This window comes from Mirounga leonina, unplaced genomic scaffold (genome assembly GCF_011800145.1).
Source record: "Mirounga leonina isolate KUSES-001 unplaced genomic scaffold, KU_Mleo_1.0 Mir_93, whole genome shotgun sequence".
NCBI lineage: Eukaryota > Metazoa > Chordata > Mammalia > Carnivora > Phocidae > Mirounga > Mirounga leonina.
The window spans coordinates 25037447-25064207 of NW_023270854.1; the positions used below are offsets into that span (position 1 = coordinate 25037447).

General features: G+C 49.6%; 1 protein-coding gene across 8 annotated transcripts in view; it reads right to left on the minus strand.

Annotated features, from left to right (window-relative positions):
- The window catches only part of CTIF (cap binding complex dependent translation initiation factor), a 290106-nt gene that overhangs the window by 181449 nt on the left and 81896 nt on the right, over positions 1 to 26761 (minus strand). For 7 of the 8 annotated variants that reach the window (XM_034995950.1, XM_034995949.1, XM_034995945.1 and 4 more), the window contains exons 3-4: positions 19302 to 19373; positions 583 to 656 (exon numbers count right to left, since the gene is read on the minus strand). In XM_034995950.1, the coding sequence (XP_034851841.1) occupies positions 583 to 656; positions 19302 to 19373 (146 nt within the window). The remainder of the gene's footprint in view (positions 1 to 582; positions 657 to 19301; positions 19374 to 26761) is intronic. The other variant, XM_034995952.1, reaches the window with a different exon arrangement.

The following is a 26761-nucleotide window of genomic DNA, read 5'->3' on the forward strand; positions in this document are numbered from 1 at the left end:
TCCTCCAGACCTCCCTGCAGCCATCGCCCCCAATGCCCATCAGGAACATTCTAGAATCTGAACCACTGACAACCCTTCTTTTCTCCAGACCTCCCTGCAGCCATCGCCACCAATGCCTATGACCCCGGGAGCGGCGGGGGGGAGCAGTTATCTGCAGTCACAGCCATCTGTCCCTGGCTCTAACGTAGGCTGCCTGGTGTGTGCCACGTGCCATTGTCCTTTGCTCTTCCAATCACCAGTCCACTCCTCTGCCTTCTCTCCCTCTTCCCTGTAGTTGGACTGTTAGCATGTCTTCTCTTTCCCCTTAACCCTCTCTCAACCTCTTCCTTCTCTTTCTCTCTTTCCTTTGGATGCTCTCCCCTCATTTTCCTTCCTTCCATCTCCTCTCTTTCTCTCTCTGACCTCCTTCCTCAGCAGTCTCATCCTTTCTACTTCACCCTCTCTTTGTTTCTCTCCACTTCTTGATCAGTGAACACTCACCATTTACTCAACCTCTAAAGACCCCACGGGGCTTCTATAAGGACAAGAAGCTGGCATTCCGGCCAGAGGCATATGGCACAGACAAGAGGAAGAGGAGCTTACCTGAAGGAATCAAAGGTGTTGGCAGCCCAGATATCGGTGCCCAGCATGTCCAGAGAGTTGTCTTTGCTGCCATTCTGGAAGAAACAGGGGATGAGAAGGGTGGCATTATTTGCTAGGTCAGGACACCGAGAAGAAGTGGGCAAAGGCCCATTCCCAGAGAGGGCTGCAGCGGTCTCCCCCCTTGGGTGGTCATTCTGGGCAGGCTGTGGGCTGGAGAGAGCCACTGGAGTGGGCATCCTGGCTGGTGCCCCCAGTAAGAGTCACAAGGACCCCTGGCATCCCCCCAGGCACCAGCCCCCCCCTTCAATGGTATCTGACACCTGTATGGTCAGTACAGAAATAGCCTGGGTCTCTGCTGCCCCCAGCTCATGGCTCTGTCCTCAAAGCTGCCACGCTATTGAGCTGCAGCCTGATAACAGTGGCTTCTTCCCAGGCACAGAGGCTCTGCAAAGCCAGACACAGTGGCAGGTCCGTGTGGAGGGGCTGGCTTCCTCTGGAGTTAAGCCCCCATTTCACAAAATCAGGCAGCACTGAGAAGCCCCCATTGACCAAGGCTACACCAGTGATTAACTTCTCTAAGTCAACCCGCTCCAGTCTTTGTCCCCCAGTATTTCCTACATGATACATCCCGTAGACAGAAAGCACTTTATTCCATCCGGTTTCTATAATATGGCTTCTCTGCCCTTTGGCTGACAATCTCCCCAAGTTGTCCAGCAACGTGCCTTCACTCTTGATGTCATCCATCCCTCGTTACCCCTACAGGCCACTTTCATCATCACACTCTTTACAAACAACACTTCCACCTCTGGTACACCTGGGCGTGTGCATGCCTTATGACCCAGAAGTCACGCCCAGGTACAAACACAACTGAAACGTGCCCAAATGTTCACTAACAGTATGAAGCACAGAGGTGCAGAGCAGGACTCTGCATAACACATCCACACTGGAAACCACCTAAATGCTTACCAGCAGTTGACCAGACACATAAACTGTGGTATAATTCACATACTGGAATTTTACCCAGCCGGGAGAACGAACAAATTAAAACAACATACAATAGCATAAGTAAATTCCCCCAAACACAAAGTAGAACAAAAGAACCCAGACACAAAAAAGTGCCAATTCTATGATTCGATTTATATAAAGTTCAAGAACAGGCAAACTAACCTGTGGAGACAGAATTCAGATAGTACCTGGAAGGGGACCCCAGAGGGGGTACGGGGTGGGGGCTGGTAACGTTCTGTTTCTTGATCTGGGTGCTGGTTACAAAATGTGTTCAGCTTGTGAAAACCCACTGACCTGTACGCACATGATATGTGCACTATTTTCCATGTGTGTTAGGACCTCCTGGTTAGATTCTTGGTAGTATTCCCTGTCTTTATGACTGATCTCTCCCCAAACCTGCCATGTCTCAGGTCCTTTAGCTCCTACACTGGACAATCTTCTTTTGAGACCTATCCCTAGGCCTAGGCCTGGCCAGACACTGAAGACACAGAAGTAGAAAAGTCACAGGCCCTACCTGCAAAGAATGGTGTATGATGACACAAATGTAGTAAATAATTACAAGACAGTGTGATACATACACTGATTCAAGGGGCCACAACTTTCCTGGGGACTTTCCGTGAGCAGAGGTTGCAAGTATTCAGGAGGGTCAGGCAAGCAGAGGGAAAAGCAGGGACAGGGTCATCCTGGCAAAGGGGACGGAGTGTGGAAAGGGCAGGACACAACAGGATGTTCTAGGTAACTTCAGGGCCTCTATGGAGCACAGCAGCCTGGGGAGTGTCCAGGAGCCCCAAGCCCTGGGTGAGTTGGTGGTCTCCAATTGTCTCCACTCTGTCCCGGCCAGGACTTCCTAGGAGCCCCACAAGTATTCCTCAGTGATTGTTGGGTTTGCACGGTGGCCCCCTCCAATGCATATGTTGAAGTTCTAACCCCCAGTACTCAGAATGTGACTCTATTTGGGAATAGGGTGGTTGCAGATGGAATTAGTTAAGATGAGGTCATATGTGTGGGCCCTAATGCAATATGACTGTTCTCATAAAAAGAGGAAATTTGGACACAGAGACAGACACGCACAGAGGGAGGATGCCATGGGGAAATCGGAGGCATGCTGCCACAAGCCAAGGATCTACTGGGAGCTGGGAGAGAGACCTGGACCAGATCCTTCCTTGGTGCCTTCACAGAGATACATGGCTCTTCCAACATCCTGATTTCAGATTTCTGGACTCCAGAACTGTGGGATGACAATACCTTTCACTAGGTTGACCCAGTTTGGGGGTCAGAAGTGTGAAATCAAGCAGCTCTAGCAAAATAATATGGCGATCAACCATCCATCTCTCTACAAACTCCCTTTGTGAGGGTGGTCAGTTGTGTCCCTTTCTCCCGCAGTCAGCATTTGCCCCTGCCCCAACCCCATGACCTTCTCCTGTCCTCATAGTCACACAAACACCTGAGGGCTAGGGTCTCCCAAATCCTACAAACAAAGCAGCCTGGGCAGACAAGCCCAGACCCAGGCCGACTTGGGCTGGTCTCTGACTCCCAACATCCACCTCCCCAGGAGCCAGCCCCTGAAAAGCCCCATCTGCTATCTTCCTTGGTGGCCACTCCCCTGCAGACCACAGCCAACATCACCCCAGAGCCTGCTGAACAAAGCCCCAGTGGATAAGAAATGAACCTGGAGCAGGCTCAGTGACCCCAGCCCTGTGCTTCTCCCAGCAAACGGAGATACCAGCACCTTGACAGAGAAGGCCCACGATGTGGGGATTTGGTTTTGTTTTTGATTCTCTTCATTTTCTTCACGTTGGTCAGAGCTGGTGAGCACACTCTCCTCCCTTACTGCATCATACTCAGCACGCCCGACTCACCAGCCCCTCACGTGGAAACCAACCTAGCTTCCAGGGAGATTGAGGAGTTTGCAGGTGCATTTCAGCCTTTAATGAATCTGAAGAAAAAGGAACACACTGGCCAGTGGAAAGGTTGAGTAGCGCAGCTTCCCAGCAGAGGGGCCCAAGCGCTCGGCCCCTCACAGACACCGGCAGGAGACAATGAGGGGGTGTAGGGAAAAGGGAGGGCCGTCAATGGGGGGGCTGAGGGAACAAAGGGGAGTGGTGTGTGACCTCAGACCTTATCAGTAAAATGGGGACTGGCCCCTCCCAGTGGCACCACCAGCCAGAAGCCCTAGGTTCTAAGTGAAAACTTTCTCCTCCCCCCGTGCCCTGAGAGCTCCTTCTCCTCCCACTGTGCCACAATCCTCCTGTGAATCAACCACGTTTACTTAGGGCCGTAGGCCTCTCCATATGGTGCCAGATGGCAGCTCTGTGCACTGGGTGCTTCCTACCCACACCTGTCCCGTCCCACGTTCCCGCAATCCCTTTCATTACTGACAGGGTCTTACCAACTCAACCTGCTCCTCGCCTGCCCTTCTCCTTCAAAGCTTGGCTCCTCCAGGAAGCTCATCTCACCTCCCAAACTGCAGTCACCTTGCTCTGTCCTGAACTTACCACCCAAGCAGGTGACGTGTGGCAGCAGAGCCCACCTGTGGCAGTTCTCACTCCATCACTCCATCCAGCGATCCCTCCCCTGCACTAGATCAGAGACCCTGGCTGGCAGGCACCTCCCTGGTCCCCCAGGGCTCTTTGCTCACTGCCTGAGAAGTGTCTGCCGAACTGACTTCCACTTCAATGAATTTCCACTGTCTTCCTCAAGCTTGTGTTTTCCTCTTGCCACAGTGACCTTGCCTTGTGACCTCAGTGAAGTCTGGACTTGAGATTCTTTGTATTTAAGTAAAGCGGTCTCTGAGAGTGCAATGCTGTGTGTTACAGATGGGTTTCTTCTGGCACGCACACTGATGCCAAGCCCTCTCCCACCAGGGGCAGACATCACTAATCAATCATGGCATGATTTATAGTCCTCAAATTAGCTGACTGCTAATATTCCAGATCACCCCCTCTCCCTCCCTTCTTGAGTTGCTTCATCATCCTCCCCATCCCAACTCCTGGTGCCTGGCTTGCTTCAAATGCAATTTTGAAATTGCACATGGCTAGAGAGACTCACAATCAACCCCCACAAGGAGACAGCCCCCAGGCCTCCTGAGATGTTAGCTGGTCCGGCCTCAAATGCAATAATCCATGAGCATTTCACAATTTTTTAAGTAGGCTGCATGCCTAACATGGGGCTTGAACTCACAACCCTGAGATCAAGAGTCACACGCACTCTTGACCTAGCCAGCCCTCATGGGTAGTAGAGCATTTCAGATGCAAAGGTCAAAAAACAACAACAAAATCAAAGAAACAAATAAATTCTGCTTCCGAAGTACATGTCTGAGACCTCACCCAGAGTGAAGTTCACCGTCCTTCAGAGTAGCACACGAAGTCTCTTTCCCTGATCCCCTATGCTTTAAATACCCAACTAACTCTGGCACTTACAAATTCAGCCTAAGGGGACCATTGCTTGTCATGGTTCCCTTATAAGAATGTTAAATATTGGGGTGACTGGGTGGCTCAGTTGGCTAAGCATCTGACTTGTGATTTTGGCTCAGGTCATGATGTCAGGGAGCCCCGTGTCAGGCTCCACACTCACCCGGGAGTCTGCTGGAGATTCTCTCTCTCCCTCTCCCTCTGCCCTTCCCCCGACTTGCGCTCTCTCTCTCTCAAATAAATAAATAAATAAATAAATAAAAAGTTAAATCTTCCAGGTTTTTTTCCCAAATTGTTTTCTTGCGGCAAAGTGCACACAACATAAAATTTACCATCCTAACCATTTCTAAGTATATGGTTCAGCGGCATTAAGTACGTTCACATGGTTGTGCAGCCCTCATCATCATCCTTCTCCAGCACTCACCCTGTAAAACTGGACCTCCAATCCCACTGGATGCTAGCTCCCCATTTCCCCTCCCCCTTCCCCAGCCCCCACCTTCCTACTTTCTGTCTCCATGATTTGCACCACTCTGATACCTCACCCGAGTGGAATCATACAGGATTTGTCTTTTTGTGACTAGCTGACTTCACTTAGCATAATGTCCTCAAGGTCCATCCATGAGCCCAGCCTCACACCTGGAGCCAGACTTGTAAGCCCCTTGACTACAGCTACCTTCTCTTCTTGGGCCTCCACAGTGGCCAAGCTAGGCACACAGTAGGTTTGCCTCCAATGCCTGCCAACCAATTAAATGGACTCCACCCTGCTGCTTTTGAGTCTGAACGATTGATTCACAGATTGGGAAGTCAAGATCAATTTACCAGCCTAGGATTCAAGGCCACTGAAGAGCGAGGCATGTGGGCAGCAGAGAGAATGACTATGATGAAGGGATGGGAAGGTCACAGCCAGGAAAAGAATAACGTGGACGGGACCCCGGACCTGTGTCACTCAGCAGCCCCGGAGGAGGTGATGGCCCTGGGCAAGAAGGAAGGCCCTCAGGCCACTGAGCTGGAGGTGCCGAGGGCTGTGGGCCAGAGGTTCGGCCGGTCTTTGCTGAATGGGACAGAAGGTAGCCCCATTAACAGGTGAGAGGGCAAGTCTGGAGAAGCTCACAATGAAAGTCTGGGTCACAGGGGCTGACCTATTTATTGTCGCTCTACTTGACGCAATAACTGCAGCATATAACAAGAATCTGGATGTTTCCTCAGAGCTTCTTGTAATGCAATGTGACAGGCATATAATCACTGCATGCAACCGTTTCTCAACAGGGGCTGGAGACACTGCCTGGCACTTGGAAGCAAAATCAATCTCCATCAAATCTCAGCCCAGAGAGGGAAGAACCTCACCTGCTGAGCCTTCCTTTGCTGTCCCTTGTCAATGCAGAGGTGGTGGCCTGGGCACTGCCCAGAGGGACCAGGCCTTACTTGGCAGAGTGACTGAGTGCCACAGTGAAACTGGACCACCAGGAACCAAGAGCTTCACACGCCCATCCCCAGCGCCCCAGCCCTGTGCTGGCAGCATCCAAGCTGACCATGAGGCCACCTCGCCATGGGGCTTCAGATCCTGTCTAAGTCCTTGAAGTGTCTGGATATTCCCCCTTTCTTGAGTTCTGGACTCCGATCCTCAAACCTTGCAACCCCCAATATACACACCACCTGTTTCACAAACCCTCTTATGATTGCAGAGAGGTTCATCCATGAGCCCAAGTAGGTTGTAAGTTACAAAGAGGCAGGATCCTGCAGACAGACAGACAGACCCACAGACAGGCAGACGGCCATCTGATTTCTGGAACCTCACACCTGGAGCCACACCCACCTCACTCTCCAAACCACCCGTGCTCACACTGAGGAGCCACGTGAGAAGCAAGGACAAGCAGAGGACAGAGCAGAGGGTGACCAGGACTTGGCTTGTTCCCAGGCGCCCCCTGCGCTCTCAAGCGTCGGCTTTCCTGGCACACAAGTAATGCGTGGTGTTAACGTCAAGGGCTCTGAGGCCACACTGTGATGCCCAAGATATGGGATTATATTCCTCTTTGGACCACTGTGCTCTTCCTGGACTCAGAGAAACAAATGTCCTCCCTGCCCCCAGTCTTTGTTTCTGACAGGAACCAGCTCAAGACCCCTCCTCTCTGCCCCTCTGCCGTGTCCTCGAAGCTTGTGCCCCAGGAACCCACAGCACGTCCAGCGCTTCCTAACTCTTCGGCTGCAGAGCTTCCCAGTGGTGTTCTAGAAACACTAATCCACTGGCTCTCAGATGTCAATATGCATCAGAATCATGTGGAGAGAGGGGCATTGCTAGGTTAAATTTAGTGCAGCTGGGGTGGTCCACGAAACACACTTTCAGAAACACTGGATGTTAGAAGGGTTTTGTGGGGGACACACAAAAAAAGGTTCCTTCATCAAATGTTTGGGATACACCGGGTAAAAGATTGTTAAATAAATTACTTTATTGCAAAACTTCTCAGTGCCTTTATTGGCCTTGGATGGAGATTGACTCTTCAAGAGGTGGCAGTATAGTATGCAGTATTCCCCAAACTCCTTTGGCCAAAAACCCACCCCATCCTTCCTCTTTATTCCACAGAGCATTTTTTGGCGGTGGGAGGGTGGGAGGGGCAGGACCAGGGTTCCACAGAACCTACTTTGGGAAACAGTCTTCTAACCCTCTTCCCCAGTGATTCTGCATCCCCTCAATTGGGAACCCTGGCTTCACTTTTTTTGTTGCATCCCTCTGCCCACTCACCCCTCATCCTAGCCACGGGACCCAGCTTTATTCATTAAAAACTTTTTAGCAAGGATTCGGGTATCCGGGCATTGAGAGCCCCCCACAAAACTGCACTGGCTTCCTCAAGAACATCCTCCAGTTTGCCATTCCTGTGGCTGCAGTTTTTCTCTGAGCCCCATCCCTGGCCCACCCGGGGGTCGGCTGGCCCCTGCCTCCCAGGTTGCTGCAAGGCCGAGGTTCTGAGAAGCCTCATCAGGAGCAACCACCCTTTTCAGTGGATGGTGTTTAGCACTTAAACGCTGCCGAATCCTTCACAACAGCCCCTTTCCCTGGCAATTAGGGGGCCTCATGCCAACGTGAACCATGCTGCTCTCAGGCCAGAGCACAAAGAGATAATGAGCACTTTACACCACGTGGAGAAGAAAAGGAAACAGCCTGCCTGCGGGCAGGGAGACTGGAGCCGCCTCTGAGGGCCCCGCAGGTGTGCACGGCTACCCCCAGCTCGGAGGTGGGGGGCTGGACTCCGGGCGATGACAAGAGCAAAGGCGCTGAGGCAGCACTTGCCAAATGCTGGCCACCCTCTGAGCACTTCACACTGGTTACAACCTTAGGAAGCCCCATTTCACTGATGAGAAAACAGGCTCAGAACCTACCTGTGTTCAGAGAGCTAGTTCCTAGGATGGGAATGTAGACAGGGTGGCCCAGAGTTTACGCTCTTAACCGTGGCACCGTGCAGTGCCATCACCCAAATAAACCATGACCCCAGCGCGGATTGCTCTAATGCAGTAAGGTATCCATCCCCCCCCGCCCAAGACAGCTGGGTTCTCCAAGTTATCTCTGCCCACGTCTGGGAAGGTAGCGTGGGCGGAGGGAGTAAACCGCCTGCAGTGAAGTGAAGAGGGCATCTGGGGGTGTGAGCTGGGCTGGATAAAGATGGCAGGGGGCGGGGGCTCTGTGCCTGGGTGAATGAAACCAGGTGGGAGTACACTGCACGCTAGAAAAACATGCTAAGTCAGGAGCAGTAGGAAAATAAACCCTCCTCTGTGCCGCCGTCTTTGCTGTATTAGTATACAACTGTGGAGTGGTTTTTGCTCGTGCATGTGCATGTGTGTGGGTATATAGGTGTGGACAATTCCAGGCTACGAGGGTTTAGAGACTAAGCAGAACTTGACTGAATCGGACATCCAGCAGCAGGAGGACTGCCCCCATTCCTGGGAGGGTCACAGTGAAGTTCCAGCTAGAGGAAGCTGGGGCATGTTGGTCTGGACTTCCCCAGTATGTCTGCTATTTGTCCACTGTGCCAGGGGCCACTGAGGCAGGGGTGGCCAGCCTTTGGTCCTGGCCTCCCACAACTGAAAGTCCAGTAGGGGAGCAGCTGTGTATACACAGCCCGGTGCTGGACACCAGAAAGCAAAGGGCAGTAGAGCCCCTGCTCCTCAGAGGGCTCATTATCCCAGTCCATTTCCCTTCTCAGTGTAGAATGTTCTCTACAGATTCTGCCCATCATGAGGGCCAACAGCAAGCCTGACCCTCATGTGGGTTCTCTCACTTCAAGGACACAGGTTCCCAGCGTAGCTGACTGGGAGGGCCATCCCTTTAGACACAGACGAAACTTCTCTCCTTCCTCTCAAAAGACCCCACCCCAACTCCCCTGCCTCAGCCCCGATCTATCACCCACAGAAGTGGACTAGCACAGTGCTAGTCCTGAGGCTATCATCCCTGCCCTCGAAGGTCTCACCACCCCACCAGGAATCACAGAAACAAAGAGAACAATGGAAGATGGCATGTGGTCAAGCACCACATGACATGATACCTGCCAACCCTGTGGCTGGTTTTGGGGGAGAGAACAGAGGTGCTCCAAGACTCCAGGAAAACTTCCTTCGAGTAGCAACATGGTTTGGATTAAAAGTGGGGAAAGCAGGATTCCAGGCCTGCAAGCTGCATCCTGGAGGGCTCAGGAGAGTCACTCAGACCTGTGCTGTTCCCTCTGCACGATGAGTCTTTGGACTGGACCAGTGACTCCCAGTTGGGGTGGGTTGGGGTGGGGAGAGCAGGTGGACCATATGAGACACTGAGACCAAAGGCCCCTGAAGGCATCTCCCAGGCCCAAACAGGGGCTTCCTACAGGCCAGGTCTGAAACTCCTCTTAGGCTCTAATTAAACCAGAATTTGAAAAACAGTCCTGTCCTAGTAATTCCGCGTGTGTGTGAGTGCGTGTGCATGTATGTGCATGTTTGTGTTCAGCACCAAGGACAGCATCCCACATGCTGGTGGGAGACAATGATAGATTCCGCCCCCCCAATATTTTAATGCCCCTACAATAGAAGGATCTTTGGGGCAGGAGAATGGCAGAACAACCAGCACAGAGGGCCTCTTGGATGGCACCAGAGCTGAGTTCAGGAGCAGGAAAGGCCATTCCTTTCATTCTGGAACTTTCTTGTCTATCCATTCATTCTGTCCCTTCCTTCTCTACTAGACCCCACTGTCTTTGAATTAAAACCCAAAGGGAAATGTGGGAGATAATGACTGAAGCCTGTGACCAAGTATATTTCTTTGAATTCAATCCTTTCTGCCCACTCTCTTTGGCTAACTAAGTTTGTGCTTTCGGATTTAAATGGCCATGTTATTTGAAACTGTCCTGGACTGGGCCACACCACAGGCCCCTTCTGGCTGGCTTCCTATTCAGCATCTGCTGAAATAATGGGGGCCATTCACTTGTCCCCAGTTGTCCACGCTGCCCATGCCCCTCTGCAGAGAAAGGATCCCATCCTCCAAGGCTCCTCACTAAGCCTTCTTGAAGCTCCCCAGGCCCCAGCGATACTCCCTACTGCCAGCCCCAGACTCAGAACCATAGAAGGCGAGGGAGGAAAGGAATTGAGAGATCATTGGGTCCAAGGGGTGACCCGGGGCTTCTACAGAGGTGCTCCCAGAGCAATGAAGTAGATGAAGTGGGAGAGACAGCAGGTGGGCTCCTCCTTCCCCCGCCTCACCAAGCAGTTTTGCCCCTTTTGTTTTCCTTATGGGATTTCGCTGAAAGATTCTAAAGAAACGAAAGGTTCTGTTCTTTAAAAAAATTAACTTTTATTTTAGGTAATTGTAGATTCACATCTAGCTGTAAGAAATAACCCAGGGATCCCCTGTACCCTTCACTCAGTTTCCCCCATGGGGAAACTTGTAAAAGTATAGCTCAATAGTAAAACCAGGATATTGACATTGATACAGTCAAGATGCAGAACATTTCCATCAGCACAAGGCTCCCACCTGTTGCCCTTTTGTGCCAAAACCGTTTCATTCTGCCCCTCCCTTCCCTAATCCCTGGAACAGCTAACCTATTCCCCATTTCTATCATCTTGCCATTTCAAGAATGTTATATATATGGAATCAGAGTATGCAACTTTGGGGGATTGGCTTTTTTTTACTCGGCATAATACCCAGGTTATGGCATGTGTCACTAGCTGATTCCTTTTTACTGCTGATTGCCACCGCTTGTTTTAACTGTTCACCTGTTGAAGGACAGCTGGGTTGTTTCCAGTTTGGGGCTATTATGAATAAAGCTGCTATAAACATTTGAGTACAGGTTTTTGTGTGAACATAAGTTTTCATTTCTCTGGGATAAACACCCGGGAGTAAAACTGCTGGATCGTATGGTATTTGCAGGTTCAGTTTTTTAAGAAACTGCCAAATTGTCTTCCAGAATGGCTGTACCACTTTACACTCCTACCAGCTATGTATGAGTGATCCAATTTCTCTGTATCTTCACCAGCATTCAGTGTTGTCACTATTTTTTTTTAATTAGCTATTTTGATAGGTGTGAAATCTCTCATTGTGGCTTTAATTTGCATTTCCCCTACAGCTAATGATGTTGCACATCTTTTTGTGTGCTTATTTACCATCTGTACATCCTTTCTCTTCAGGGAAAAATGTCTCTTCATATCTTTTGTCCATTTTTTAATTGCATTGTTTTACATGCTGAGTTTGGGGAGTTCTTTATATATTCTGGATACTAGTCCATTTGTCAGATACATGTTTTGCAAAATTTTCTCCCTCTCTGTAATTTGTCTCTTCATCCTCTGAACAGGGGTTTTCCCAGAGCAAAGTTTTTAATGTTGATAAAGTCTAATTTCTCATCTCAGTGTTGACATCTACTGATTGTCTTTTCTCCATTTAGTTTGAAATATTTCTGGTTCTTAGTAAGACAAATGATTTTTTTATTGCAGTAAGGACACTTCCATGTTATGTTATGAGACCCTGAATTGTATTTAAGTCTTCTGTTTTAACTGGCTTTTTGTAATAACACTCTGGCAGGGAAAGGCGGGGGGCACAGCCTCAGTACTTCCAGTGGAGGCAGAAGTCCAGGGGTACACTTTTCATGACTAGGAGGTGGGAATTCTAGGTGGGAGTTTTAGGATTCCACAGAGTCCCCAGTGACCCTGCCGTGGGGGGTGGCCTCATTACCACTGGGCAACAGTGGAAGTCCCAACTTTCTATTAAAATTTCCTCTGACACAACCCACCAGGGAGAGAAGGGGTGCCTCAAAACTGCTGAGTGGGGGTGGAAGTCCAGGCCCCCACACGGTCTCCAATAATACCATGGGGTGCTAGGGGTCCTACTTATGAGCTGGCAGGGATGAAAGTCTCAGCTTCCTGCCTGGCCTTTTCTGATAACCACCCCAGTAGGGGTGGGAGGGCTCATTACAACACTCTGAGAGTGGCAGTCTAGACTCCCAGTGGGTCTTTGCTGGTGTGGGTGAGGGTGGGGCCACACTTTGTTCTGTGCTACTTGGCTGGAGTAGAGCAGTTATTGTCTAAAACTTTTCTATCTTGATAGGTTGCCCTCTGCCTGGACCTTTGCTTAGAGAGACCAGACTTTTATTGGGACTTTAAAAATCTGTGTCCACTGCCATTTCCTGGTTACCTCCTTCTTTGGCCCCAAGTCTGGGATGTTTTTACTCCCAGGTGTTTTACTTTCCAGTTTTACTCCCGGGTGTTTATCCCAGAGAAATGAAAACTTATGTTCACACAAAAACCTGTACTCAAACCTGTAAAAAGGAAACCCAGGGAAGTCATGACTGTGTCCTTGCTTGGGTCCCCCAAACCCTAGCTGGTCTGCCTTCTTATCTCCACCTTTCAGAATCTTATGTTTGTTTTACACAGAATGTCCAGGATTTTAGTTGCCCTTAGCAGAAGGAATATAAAAAAGAACATCTACTCCATCTTCCCAAAGCAGAAATCTAGGTCCATATTTTTAACAAAATATTTGGATGGCCTTAAGTCTAGATCATCTCGTTTTTCAGAGGGAAACGGGCTACTGCAAGATGATGTGTCTCACCATGATCGTAGAGTAAGTCAGAGGTACAGAGGCTAGAACTCATGTCTCCTTGCTCTCAGTCCAGTGCTGTTACCATGACAGCATGGCGCCTCCTCCCTTGTGCCTGCGCATCTGACCTCCTCTGCCCGCTGCAAGGTCCCCCGCAGACACCAGACCCATTCCTGCCTGTATTCCCATGCTGCTCTGGACTGTTGCTTTCCCACTAGAGAAAGTCTTATTTCTCTAAGCAGACTCCAGGTTCTCTGAGGACAGAGTCCATGCCACATGGCTCATACTACTGACTGCAGGGGCTCAATGGGTGGCTGCTGTTTCCCTACAAGTCAACCATCGCTACTGTTTTAAATGTTGTAGCCTGGTTTCTTCAGGTGAGCTGGAGCCAGAAGTTACCTTGAGGACAAGGATAGGTGGTATCTTCTGGAAAATAGAAGCTCACATGCTGGCCGAACCAGAGTCTGCAGAATCAGATCATGCCAACAGGACCGTGTTCAGTTTGGGGAGGCTTATTAGGAGGAATGATAGTCTGTAGGATGGGACAGGACCTAAGAACCATCAGGTCATGTCCCAGACATCTCAGCACTGCAGTGTAAGTGTCTGTCTTCTCCTCTCTAACCTCTATGTAAACAGAGACTGAGCCCATCACCTTCACCATGCTGCTTCCCTGCAAGCTGCCCTCCATGATGACGTGATGATTAGATCAATGTGTGAAAAAACCAATAAATAATCAGAGGAATGAACCAACTTAACCGTGACAACGGGCAACAGCTGCAGGAATGAGGATATTTAGCTTAAAACACAGACTTGCCATGCTGGACTGCTGTGGGCGAGACTAAACAGCCGGGGACAAAGGAGGTAAAACTAAAACTATCAGCTGGAGCTTGGAGAAGGTGGTTTGGGGCTAAATCAGAGAAACACGTTCTAATCAATGGAGCTGCCTAACAATGTTCTGAGATGCCTTTTGAAGGAGTGAGCTCCCCATTACTGGAAATGTCCAGCATCTCAACAGCCATATGAGGGGGCTCCTGCGCTGCCGGGTGGGGGGTTGGATCAGGTGACCTCTGAGCTCCTGGTCATCCTGAGAGCCCATGATGTTTTAGGGGCTCTGGATCTGATGTGGGAGGAAGAGGTCAGCCCCAGCTCCTGGGGAGCTTCTACTAGAGGTGGCGCATGTGAGAGTTATTCTAGCCAGTCACCAAATAGTTCTAGCTTCCTGAATTCCAGGCACATAGTAGGATTATACTTTGTAGGGTGCTTATGATTGGGTGGAGCCATGTGACCGGTTCTAGGCAACAAGCTAAGAGGGGAAGTAATGTGTATTATATCTGGGTTGGAGTGTTAACTTGCCAATGCAAGACCCTCCAGTGGTCCTTCTCCCTCTATCCTGGTGACTGCTGAGAATGGCAATTACTCCATCAAGCTAGGTCCTGGATGGGTTGTTAACGGTTACCGAGATTCAAGGCTGTTTGTTGCTGCAGCATGACCTAGGCTATCCTGACTGATACAAGGGGACAGACTTTACCTGGATGGAACACCGGAGACAACAGAAGATATACAAGGTACATAAGCAGGGGTGGGATTGGACAGCAGTTCCAGCATCTCAGCTGAGTGCACAGACAGCGCCGCATCTACCACCCTCATTCCCACCACTCCTGTCACCCCAACACAAACCACCCACTCCAGGTGTACGCTCTCCTGCTGCCCTAACATCCCAATATTGCACCCAACTTCAAGCCTTGTGAACGCCATTTCTTCTCTTTTCACCCTCTTCTCTCTTCCCTTCTGTCTGGTCAAGCGTCCTAACCATTCCTGAGAGCACAGATCAGGTCTCATATTCTACAAGGCATCTCTCTACCCACAGAGACGAAAAGGACCACTCTTTGGAATGCCCACAGTATCTGTGGTCAGGAGATATCTTTGGGGGACTTAACTGGGTGCCTTGTATATCTTCCATGTTAAGTGGCCTCTACTCCACAAACAGGTAATGAGCCCAAAGGCTCCAGCTCATCTGTGTCTGCCAAGCTCACAGCAGATACTCAATAAATACTGACTGAATAGAAGTGCCATGGTATTTCTACTAAGATATCATTTGTATTAATGAGTTTAACTGGCACTGAACCAAATACTATAATTACTGGAGGGCAACAAGATGACTGGCAGAAAACTCCTTTTACCCTTTCCTATGGGTCAGAGGTAAGCCATGTATTTGAGGCTCACCTCTGCCTACCACCTGCCATCTCTTGGGTCTAAGTCAATGTTGGCGTCTAGAATGAACCCAGCTGCAGGTCAACACAGGTATTAGGGAGGGTAAGGGAACAGTGGAGAAATCAGACAAATCCAGACTTGCTGCTACTTTTAGCAGTTATCTGGATCCAACTGGTCATTTCTGGAGACCCAGAAACAATGAAAGAGATTTCCAAAGAGGTTCAGAGAAATCTATCATTTTGCGGAAGAGGCACTGGAATGTGTGCCACACCTGGACCAACATCTGGTTCTCTGGACCCTTGGCACAAGACTCTTTTCACTCCTTCCTGAGGCTTCATTTGTTAGTGGATATCATGATGGCACAGGGGAGTGCCCTTCTCTCATCATTTCAGGTAATGTGGGATCCCAGGCCATTGGCCAGGACTCAAAGACATCACTTCTAACACACCCCCAACTTTCCTAGGGCTCTGCATGAAACTGCCCGATAAGGAAGTGTGCCCATCAGGCTCCCAGTGAAGATTTCATTGCCTTGCTCAACAGCCAACGCTGCAGGCCAACAAGTTCTTCAGTCAGGGAGGACTAATCAGGACTAATCAGACGCTCTGCTGTTGTTGTGCACATTAATTTTCTTCCCGTGGCACTTCTGTGCAGACAGAGAAGAGCTGCTAGCTCCTGACCTCATACAACCTTCCATATGCCTTTGGCTTTCTTCCCTGAATGCTAAATCCCATGCTGGCACCTTGAGACATTTTCTAAATGCACCAGGTTACACTCTTTCCTATCAGCTACTTTCCTGTAAATCATCTCCACAATGATTCCCCTACTACAGTGAAAAGCTGGAAACGACTACAACTTCCTAAGTGACTAGGTGATGGATGAGCTCTCTTGGAAAGAGGCTGCCAGGACACCAAATACTCCCCAATACGGCTGAATCCCAATTGTGGGCAGGTAGATAGCCCAATTTCCTCTGAGCCCCTTCCTCTTATCTCATGGGACTCAGCCTGCCCTAGGTTATCCCCACTTTGTATCTCTGAAAGGGCTCAGAGAGGGCAAGGGTTTTTCCCTTCCCCTTCTCCTTACATTAGTTGAAATAACAAAATATATAATGCCAGTGCATGGCTAACCCCCAAATGGTGCCTGCACCTGGGCTACTCATTCAGGGCACGGTTTGTGACCTGCCACACAGAGCTCCCTGGGCAGAATGCAGAACCTCAGCATCCTCCTGCTGGCCCCCACTTTCCTGGGCCCATGTGGCTAAGGGGGAATGCCAACTCAGCCAGCCACCCGTTTCAATCTACCTTTAGTTCCCTCTGAAATTCTCCCCCATGGGTGAATGTGGGGTAGCAGAGCTGTTCCACCATCCCAACGACCTCAGAAAGTTCAGCAAAATTGGTGGTGAGAGGAATAGAGCCCACCAGGGACTGACTGCATGGACTGGGCCTGGGCCAACTCAGTGCAGTCTCAGGAGTCTTAACTGAGTGACTACTGTGTGCAAAGCCCTAGGCAGGGGTGGTCAGAGATATAGAGGCAGCCCTAGCACTCATCTCAAGGTTGACCAGCTGGCTGAGGGGATAGCCAAATGTATGTGGAACAGTTTCATTCAACATGAATTTGTGACCCAGGAGACCGCTCTCAAAAAGGCCTCGTCCTCTGGGCACATCAGGGAAGAGAGTCAGGTTTATATGTGTATTTAAAATTTTAATTTTAATTTCAATTTTTTTTTTTTTTTTTTTAGAGAGAGAGGGAGGGAGCGAGAGCAAGTGGGGAGGAAGGGGCAGAGGGAGAGGGAAAGAAAGAATCCCAAGCAGGCTCCATGCTTAGTGTGCAGCCCGATGCGGGGCTCGATTTCATGACCTGAGATTATGACCTGAACCAAAATCAAGAGTCGGACGCTCAACCAACTGAGCCACCCAGGCACCCTGAGGCAGGTTTATTTTAACCAGACCCCATCTCCACCTTCCTGGGGCTCTTCCCCCATAATGAACCTATGTCTCAGTTCCACCTGCCAAGAAATGATCAAATATGAGCCTTTTATGATTTCTTCTTTAAATTCAGTTGCATTCATTTTGTCTAACCCCGCTTACCCAAGCCAACTGTTCAACTGCTTCCTGAAGGTGGGATTGGGGGTCAGCTCGTGCTCGTGGTGCCAAGGTGCCCCATCCCACTGGCCCCCAGCCCTGCTCCATCAGCCTACGGTCTGGCCGACTCCCCACCCACTGTTCTCCAGGGGCGTGAACCTGGCCATGAAAGGACAGCGTGGGGTGAGGGAGGCAGATGAGGGGCAAGTGGGAGCACAAGTCATTCGCAGCCCCCTGGAATCCTGTTGGGAGTGACAGGAGAATGAGACCAGAGGGAATGGAAGAGGGGGCCCAGAAAAGGTGATAAAGGGGAGAGAAAAAAAAAAAAAGGAAGATTCTGGGAAGATTCCAGCACCAGATACCTACTGACCAAATAATAGAGAGCTACTTTTTTGGTCTCTCATTTATCAGCCACTTATGTCCCCTATCCAAGAATTTCAACCCCTTCCTGGAACCTTCTGGTTCTTGAGTCCCCAGATCCAAGCCCGCCTTTGCCACTGAAGAGTTAAAGGAGTCTTTATGTAGGAAATTGGCAGACAGTGCTCCTGATGTTCTGGGCCTCAGGCCATGGCTGGAGGGATTCAGGGAGGATAACACGGGGTTCCTGACCAAGCACCGGTAGTCTAGTGGCAGGGACAACAGTCCTCCGTGGAAGGACACCTACTACAGTAAAGCAAGGGAAAGGGCCAAATAGGGGGAGGGGCAGGTGAGAGACCTGGGTTCAAGTCCCAGCTGGGTCAGGTCATGACACCTCCATGGACTTCAGTTACAAAGTGGCACAGAGAAGCTAGACAAACCCTCAGAGGCCATCGAGTTCTCTGATTTTTATAGGAGAAAGCTGAGGACGAAAAGAATTTCTACCAAGTTTGTGGCAGAGCAAACAGGAGAACCTGGGTCTCCTGCCTCCTCCCTGACCCACAACCCCAACCCAGGGTTCTCGTTATGGCCTCCTGCCCAAGAAACAATGAAACACACACACACATCTTGTAGTGTGAGAGGGCAGCTATCCCCCCACACCATGGCATACAAAGGCCGGCAGCCTAAGAAAGATCTAGAACTGAGGCCACTGACCATCTTCGCTTAGGACAGAAGAGAGATGAGTTGATTTAATCAGAAGTCAGACACAAGCAAGTGGGCTCAGGGCAATGTGTGAACGGAGCTGCTCTGAAACTGGGAGCAGGTGAGTGCAGGAGCCAAGAAAGGCTCCCCCTATCTCTCTGGACAGGTACAGCATGAGGCTGGGCTGACCGTTGGGGATGGATGCGTTTTTTCAGCCTCCAGTCCCATGGTCTTCCAGGAAGAAGGTATCAGCAAAAACAGATGGATGACCAGGAGGGGGTGTACGGGGCCTGAGGGTCACCAGAGCAGCTGCCTCTTTCCTCCTGGCCTCACACCCCACACCTGTGTGGGTACCCCCTGGGGATCTCACAGGCAAGCAGGAGGGACAGAAGCAGCCGTTTTCCAGCCGGAAACAGGAAGCTGGATGGCTGGCGGGTCTGGGGGGACTGACACCTCACCCCCACATTCTACCCCTCCAGGTCCTCTGCAAACCTGGAGCAGAAGTGATCTCAAGTGCCCCTCCAGCACCCAAACCCTAGGAGGCCCACTGTTTGTGGGATCCATCACCAACGCTGATGTGCGAACCTCCAAGGTCATTCGGGCTACTGCCGTCTACTATTCCACGCCTCATTTATCCACTCTCCTCTCAATGGCCATGCAGTTGTTTGCAGATGTTGATGCAAAAATCATCAAATGACGAAAAAAATCTCAGGAATCTATGTGTTTTGAGGAGGGGGTGTTTCACTGTGGGCTGCGTGTTCGGGGAGAACTTTCCAGAGAGCAGACTGCAACCCTCCTCTCTCCTATTTCCTGCTCTCTCCTCATCACCACGGCTCAGGAGAGCGGTCACGAGTCAGCCCAGGAACCCAGACAGACAAGACACGTGAGCACCCCCAAAGGAGCACAGAGCTGGTTCCCTACCTGCTGCGGGGGGGCTCGCCCTCGGGAGAAGGGACAGCTGCTGTCTAGCCGCTCACCGTGGTCTGCTGCCCACTGCAGGAGAGAAAGGAGTGGTCAGTGATGGCTGGACACATAGGCTCGTCCTCACCCTGCCGGGGCCTTGCCGAGACGGCCCTGCCCTTCTGCAGGAGAGCCAGGAAAAAAGCCTACTTGGCCATTTTCAAAGACAAATCCTTCCCTATCAGCGGGTCCACTTTGGCATCTCCAAATTCCACCTTGAGGTGACCTCTCTGGTGCATGCTTGGGGAAGGCAAAGTTACTTCCCTTCACCTAAGCCCACCAGAAATGATCGAGCCCGGCTACCTTCCAGAGTCAACCACACAGGACACAGGGTGGTTGTATTTTGAACAACCAGCACAGCGTCTGACTGCCTGACCCGGAGGGGAGGCATATACGTGTGGATCTTCCCGTGTACCCAGCTCCAGGAGACAATGGACCTGTGGGCTGACAGGAAGAGACCCAGACTGGCCATCAGAAGCCTGGCTCCAGCCCAGTCCCAGCATTCACTCCTCAAGAGCTCAGAGACCTGCGGTGCCCCAAAGTGTGGTCTGACGGCCACTTGCATGAGATTCCCCCCAAACCTGCTGCACGGGGGTCCCTGGGTCCCACCCTCCACCCTCAGTGAGGGTGGGGCTGAGCTGCTGCATTTTGACAAACTCCCTAGTGATGCACCAGAAGTCTGAGAGCCGCTGAAATCCATGGATTTCCCAGACTTTGTCTGGGCATCTACAAAACAGGGCCGGCCAGGCTGGCTGACTGCAAGGTTGAAATGAAGGACCTCTGTAAACGTATAAAAACACCGTAGAGATATTAAGTAGTTGTAACAGTACAGCTTTTCCTCTGTAAGGTGTCATCGAGCTATACGGTGGTGTTTTTAATTCTCGTTAAATGTTATCTAGCCCCTTAGGCTAATGTTGAACACTGACCTTGACCCACACCAACACACGAAGAGCGGAGGAGCCCAATATCTCTGTTTGACATACTTGGTCAAAACAGAGTGAGTGTGAACGGCTCGAGGCCAGTGCAGTTCCCCGTGTTATAAAACCTTAGCTGGTCACACCCTCCTGACTGTGGGTCAAGGGCACGACCTTTGTCACAGAGCCCCTGACACAGGCCAGTATAAGAGCAGCGCTATCCAAATGAAATAAGACGAGGACCACAAATAGGAGCCACAGAAGTAATTTAAAATGATCTAGCAGCCAGATTTTAAAAAGGAAAAGCCTAACTTAAATTTAATAATATATTTTATTTATCTCAATATATCCAAAATATGATCACTTCAACAGGTAATTCATATGACATTATTTTTTTTTTAATTTATTTATTTGAGAGAGAGAATGTGTGGGAGGGGAGGGGCAGAGGGAGAGGGAGAGAGAGAATCTCAAGCAGATTCCTCGCTGAGCTCGGAGCCCTGTGCAGGGCTCGATCTCATAACCCTGAGATGATGACCTGAGCCAAAATCAAGAGTTGGACTCTTAACCGACTGAGCCACCCAGGCGCCCCAAAACAGTATTAATGAGATCTTTTATATTCTTCTTTCCATACCAAGTTTTTGAAATCTACTTAGAGTACATGTCCAATTAGACCAGCCACATTTCAAGTGTTTGAGACACACGTGACTAGTGGCTATGATACTGGATGGCACAGCTCGAGGGAAGCAGCGGGGCAGCAGTCCCGGGCAAATGTGTCCTAACAGCCACGTCTGGCCCATCCCTCTTGGGCACTGCCGAGGAGCTGACCCCTGCAGACTAGGATTCCCAGCCTCCTGTGTCAGCTGGCTTCCAGCTGGGTTCGGCCACTGGGAGGCAGAAAGAAGGAAGAAGCCAAGGTGCTGGTTTCTCCCCTCTCCCTGTGCCTCAGGGAGGGCCCTGCCGGCAGGGACTGGGTCTCCTTCATGGCTCCAGACCTCACCAGATGAGCCTTCTGTGCATGACCCTGACTCCTGGGCTCTGGCAACACCATCTCCTTTTGTGCCTCAGGCCTGGAGGTGGGATTGGCTTCCTGGGATTGCTAGTATCTGGCTTATTTCGCTTCTCAGCTCTTTTATCATCTGGGTAACCAATTGCCTGGATTAAATTCCCTCTGTCTGGATATTTGCAGTCTCAAAGCATCTCCCCCAATATATTTATTAACTATATCAATTATTAAGTATAATAAATATATTAATTAATTAGTTATATGAAGGAAAGTGAGAAATCCACCAGACACCACCTCAACCGAGAGATGGGGGATAACACTGGCCATAACCAAGCCTATCAACATCGTGGACTCCCGAGTATGACGTGCTTCTGAAGTGTTCTTGCCAAAAATGTACAACCTCAATCTAATCAGGAAGATTTTCTATGAAACAAGTAACCAGCACTCCTCAAGTCAAGGTCATGGAAAACCAGACCCAGGAAGGATGCACAGACTGGAGGAGAATAAGGAGACATGACAACTGGATGCAAATCTGGATCTTGGAACAGAAAAAGGGATGTTCGTGGGAAAACTGGTGAAATCTGAATAAAGTCTTATGATACCGATGTTAAATCCTTAGTTCTCATTATTGTACTATGGTGAGGTAAGGTGTTCGTATTAGGGGAAGCTGGACAGGTCCATGGGAACACGCTGTACTATGTTTACACCTTTGCCTTAAGTTTAATTAAAATAATTTCAAAATAATTAGTAATACGTATATGTATGTATGCATACGTATTTTTTGAATGATATATACAGATAAGCATATGTACGTACATATGTGCATAAAGTGTTTAAACTACCATAAAAACAATTCTTCTGTTTTATACCCTTGCAGTGGCTTCTCCTTTCCTGCTGACAGGGTAGGGGGTGGCCAAGGCCCACAGCGAGTACGGGCTGGGATCACGCACCCTCCATCCCATCCTAGGACAGCCTTGCAGAGAAAGGCTTCCCCCCATCCCAGGTGTCCCAAACCCTTCACCCCCAGCTGCACAGCCCCTGTGTGACATCTCCTGGAGGAGTGACTCGTGGTTGGGCACGCTCCTGGGGTCAGCAAGCAGGGCGGGGAGGCTCGATGGCTCCCCTTGCCAAGCAAGCAGAGAGAAGGCTGAGGTTTCACACACTGCCAGAGGTAACCTCACCCCCTGCTTAGGCTTTCCGAGAGCAGTTCCAAGCTCCCGAGAGATGGCTCTGCTTTGTCAAAGTCATCCCTAACTTAGTATCCTCCAACCAGAAGCCATTTCCTGGGCGCTTTCCATGCAGGACCTGCAATAAGCACCTCCCTTCGTGGGAGAGGCGAGCTGTCTGATACAGCGATGCCAGGTGGAAGGCAAGGCTGAGAGAAGAAAGAGCTATGCCCTTGGCAGGGGACCTGGGGGGTGGTGCGGGGAAGGAAAATGGGCAAGTGGGGATTCCCAGAGGGGCGCGAGGCTGGGCGTGGACACAGGCAGCGGGACAGTTTCCAGCTCAGAGGCCGATTGCAGCAAGCAAGACTCTCTCTGATCAAGGCACTTGGAGACTTTTCCGGTCAGAAGAACGGGGTGACCCTGCTAGGGGAGGGCGTCATCAGAGCCGTATTAGGGAAGGCTAACTAGCCCGGGTGGGGGCAGGGCGGGGAGTGGGTCAGGAGGCTCTGAGTCCAGCGTCTGGTTTTCCACCGGCAGTGGAGGCAGAGATGGAAGTGAAGAAATGGATCTGAGAGCATGGTACAGACAAGCAGCAAGCAGAGGGGCTGATCTGTGTGAAGGAGAGCAAGCAAGGCAATAAAGTCTGCAGAAACCCACCCCAGAGACCCAGTCAGGGCTGCATACAGGCAGGTCCCTGGGCAAAGTGGTTGCAGAAGGGACTGTGTGGTCCAGCTGTGCACAGCTTTCCTGCGCCCCAGGAAGGAATTAAGCATGAATCACTGCACTTACCCCACAAAGCTGTACCCACTGGGCTTGCGAGGCACCACCTCCAACCCCTGCAGGAGCAGCTGTCCCAGGGACCGCCTCTTCCCTGCTGCTGCCTGGTGCTGGGATCACCTCCAGCAGGGATGAGGGCTCCTTCCCCGGTCCTAAAGCCCCTTGGGAACTCTCCCTTCCCCACCTCTGCTGGGATTGCTCTTAGGCTGTAGCCCCCACCTCCTGCCTCCCCCTTGCCTTTTCTGAGCTATCGCCTAGAAAAATCTCCAGACTCAGCCCTTCCCTGAACCTGTCCTTATCTGTATGAGATGATTCCAGAACAGAGAGAAGGGCCCCCGCCTGGAGAGCAGGCTCAGCTCTCCCACCCCGATGTCTGATTCCAACACTAGAGAGTTTCTCCTTCAAGGGAAACTGGTTTGCTGCTAGGAGCAGGTCCTCTGGGGGAAGAGGTGGTGTCCTCCGGAAAAGGTCATTGAACACAAGGAGGCAGGAAAAGTGGGACATTTTTTATATATGGGAACGATGGACATCGAATGAGTAGTGTGGGGCCTCCACCCTGCTGCTATAATTTATTTCTTACTTTAAAAACCTGAAACACAGATGGCATGGGGTGAAGGTTTCATAAATGGGAGTACAGATGCTTATTCTATACCCAAAATAGATGCTTATTCTAGTATTCTTCGCTCTTATTGGCACATTTAAATTATTTCACAGTAGGGGCACCTGGCTGGCTCAGCTGGGGGGAGCATGTGACTCTTGATCTCGGGGTTGTAAGTTCAAGCCCCACACTGGGTGTAGAGATCACTTAAAATAAAAATCTTAAACAATAAACAAATAAATAATCTCACAATAAAAAAATTATAATCTGCTCTCTGTCATTTGCATCCCAGGAGGGACAGTATTTTAGGAGCAGAGTTGGTTAAAGACAGGGGAACCCCTTGAACCCTGGGGTAGGAAGAGCACGGAGTGGGGGAGGCTGAGGGTGCACCCCACTTTTCAATGGTATGAAGCTCCCCAGGGATTGCACTTCCTGATACCCAGTATATTACAAGGCTTGAGCCAAACCAGCAAGTTGACTCAGTATGTCTCACCCAGGATGAGACAAAGAGATAATTGACAAAACTGCATCCATAAACAAACAGATGTACAAATGGGATTTTAGATCATAGATTATATAATGATAAAGACAGTGTTTCCAAACAGGGGAAAGGAGAGATCATCAATAAACACTGGGATTGAGACAACTGGAGGAAAGTGAGGAAAAATTACTCTCAATGTCTGCCTCATACTATCTGTCAACAGCACATTCCAAGTCGATTAAATGCCAAGCTATGAGTTTTAGACTACACTGAATTCTAAAACTTCTGTGTGACAAAAGAAATCACGAACAATATTAAAGCCAAGTGAGAGGCTACTTGCGGGGTGTATAACAAGAACTAGTTTGTCAGAACATATAAAGATTTCATTTACATCTAGCCTATTACATATATTAACATTTACGCTTCACAGAGATCTAGGCACCTTCATTATGCCCACTTTGCAAATACGGAATTTGAAGTATAGCATGGCTGCTAACTCACCCAGGGTTACACGGCCAAAAAGTGGCAGAATGAGGAAAGGCAGAAATAGCTTTTCATTCAAAGAGCCAATAAAAGTGTTGGATACTAAATGTAATGTGTGATCTTGGATTAGACCCTGAACCAGAAGTTTTTTTTATTATAGTAAAATATACAGAACATAAAATGTACCATTTTACCCTTTTTTAAGAGTATATTTCAGTGGCATTAAGTACATTCACATCACCATGCAGCCGCCACCACCATTCATCTCCAGGACCTTTTCTTTCTGTTTTTTTAAAGATTTTATTTATTTATTTTTTGAGAGAGAGAGAGAGAGCACAAGTGGGGGAAGGAGGGGCAGAGGGAGAAGCAGACTCCCCACTGAGCAGGGAGCCCAATGCAGGACTCGATCCCAGGACCCTGGGATCATAACCTGAGCCAAAGGCAGACGCTTAACCGACTGAGCCACCCAGGCGCCCATCTCCAGAACTTCTTTATCATCCCAAACTGAAACTCTGTCCCCATCAAACACTAACTCCCAGCCCCCAGCCTCCTAGCTCCTGTTACCCATTTCACTATTCCACCTTCATTCTCTGTGAACTTTGCTATTCTAAGTGTCTCATGGAAGTAGAATCATACAGTATCTGTCCTTCCGTGTCTGGTTTATTTCACTGAGCATAAAGTCCTCGAGATTCATCCATGTTGTGCATGTTGTAGAATTTCCTTTTTTTTCTTGAGCCTCAATACTATTTCATTGTATGGATAGACCACATTTGGTTTATCCAGTCATCTATTGATGGGCACTTGGGTTGTTTCCACCTTTTGGTTATTGTGAATAATGCTGCTATAAATATGGGTGTGTAAATATCTCTTCACATCCTTGTTTTGAATTCTTTGGGATATATATCCAGAAGTAGAACTGCTGCATCACATGGTAATTCTATGTTTAATTTTTGAGGAACCTACAATTTCTTTCTTTGCTATAAAGGATATTACTGGTGAAATATAAGGTCTATAGATTAAATAATAATACTGTTTCAATGTTTATTTCCTATACTATGACTATGTAAGAGAATGTCTCTGTTCTTAGAAAACACACATTGAACTGTTTAGGAATAAAGGTGAGTCTGCAACTTACTCTCAAATAAATAAATAAATAAAATCTCAGGGCGCCTGGGTGGCTTAGTCGGTTAAGTGACTGCCCTCGGCTCAGGTCATGATCTCGGGGTCCTGGGATCAAGCCCTGCATCGGGCTCCCTGCTTGGCGGGAAGCCTGCTTCTCCCTTTCCCACTCCCCCCTGCTTGTGTTCCCTCTCTCGCTTTCTCTCTCTCTGTCAAACAAATAAATAAAATCTTTTTTAAAAAAATCTCTTTATAGAATCTCTCTCTCTCTTTCTGAGGGAAGAGAGGCAAAAAGCAAAGTGGTAAAATATGAATAATCGGATACTCTGGGTGAAGGATAGACAGGGATTCTTTGTACTACTATTGCCGTTTTTATTTACATCTGAATTTATTTCAAAGTGAAAAATCATTTGAAAAGTCATCTTACCCAGGGCTTCTTAATCAAGGGGGCTGCAGGACCGCCCAGGGAGCAGTTTGAAGGTCAAGTGGGAGCCACTGTCTTCTCGCAATGCCCAGAAAGGGGACGTGGCTTCCTCACCATCTCACGGAGCTCAGACATAGGCCAGCCAGGAGCAGAATCCTGCCAGCCTACAGACTGAGCTTCTCAAAGTCTGGAACGAGTTCCTGTATGCTGGGTACATGGGCTCCTTGTCCATGGAGAGGAGAAACAAGAAGGGAAGGTGGGAGCAGAGACTTGTTGGTAGCCCACTCTCCATCCATGTGATGCTCCAGAAAAGCCTTGTGCAGAAGGGGGAGGAGGTGCTGCCCAAGGACTGAGATTTGAGAGAGGAAGAAAGGCTTTTTGCTCCTGTCTTAAAAAGAAAAAAACCCCAACTTTCCTGTTGTAGAAGCAGCATAATGTAGTGACTAGGAGCTCGAA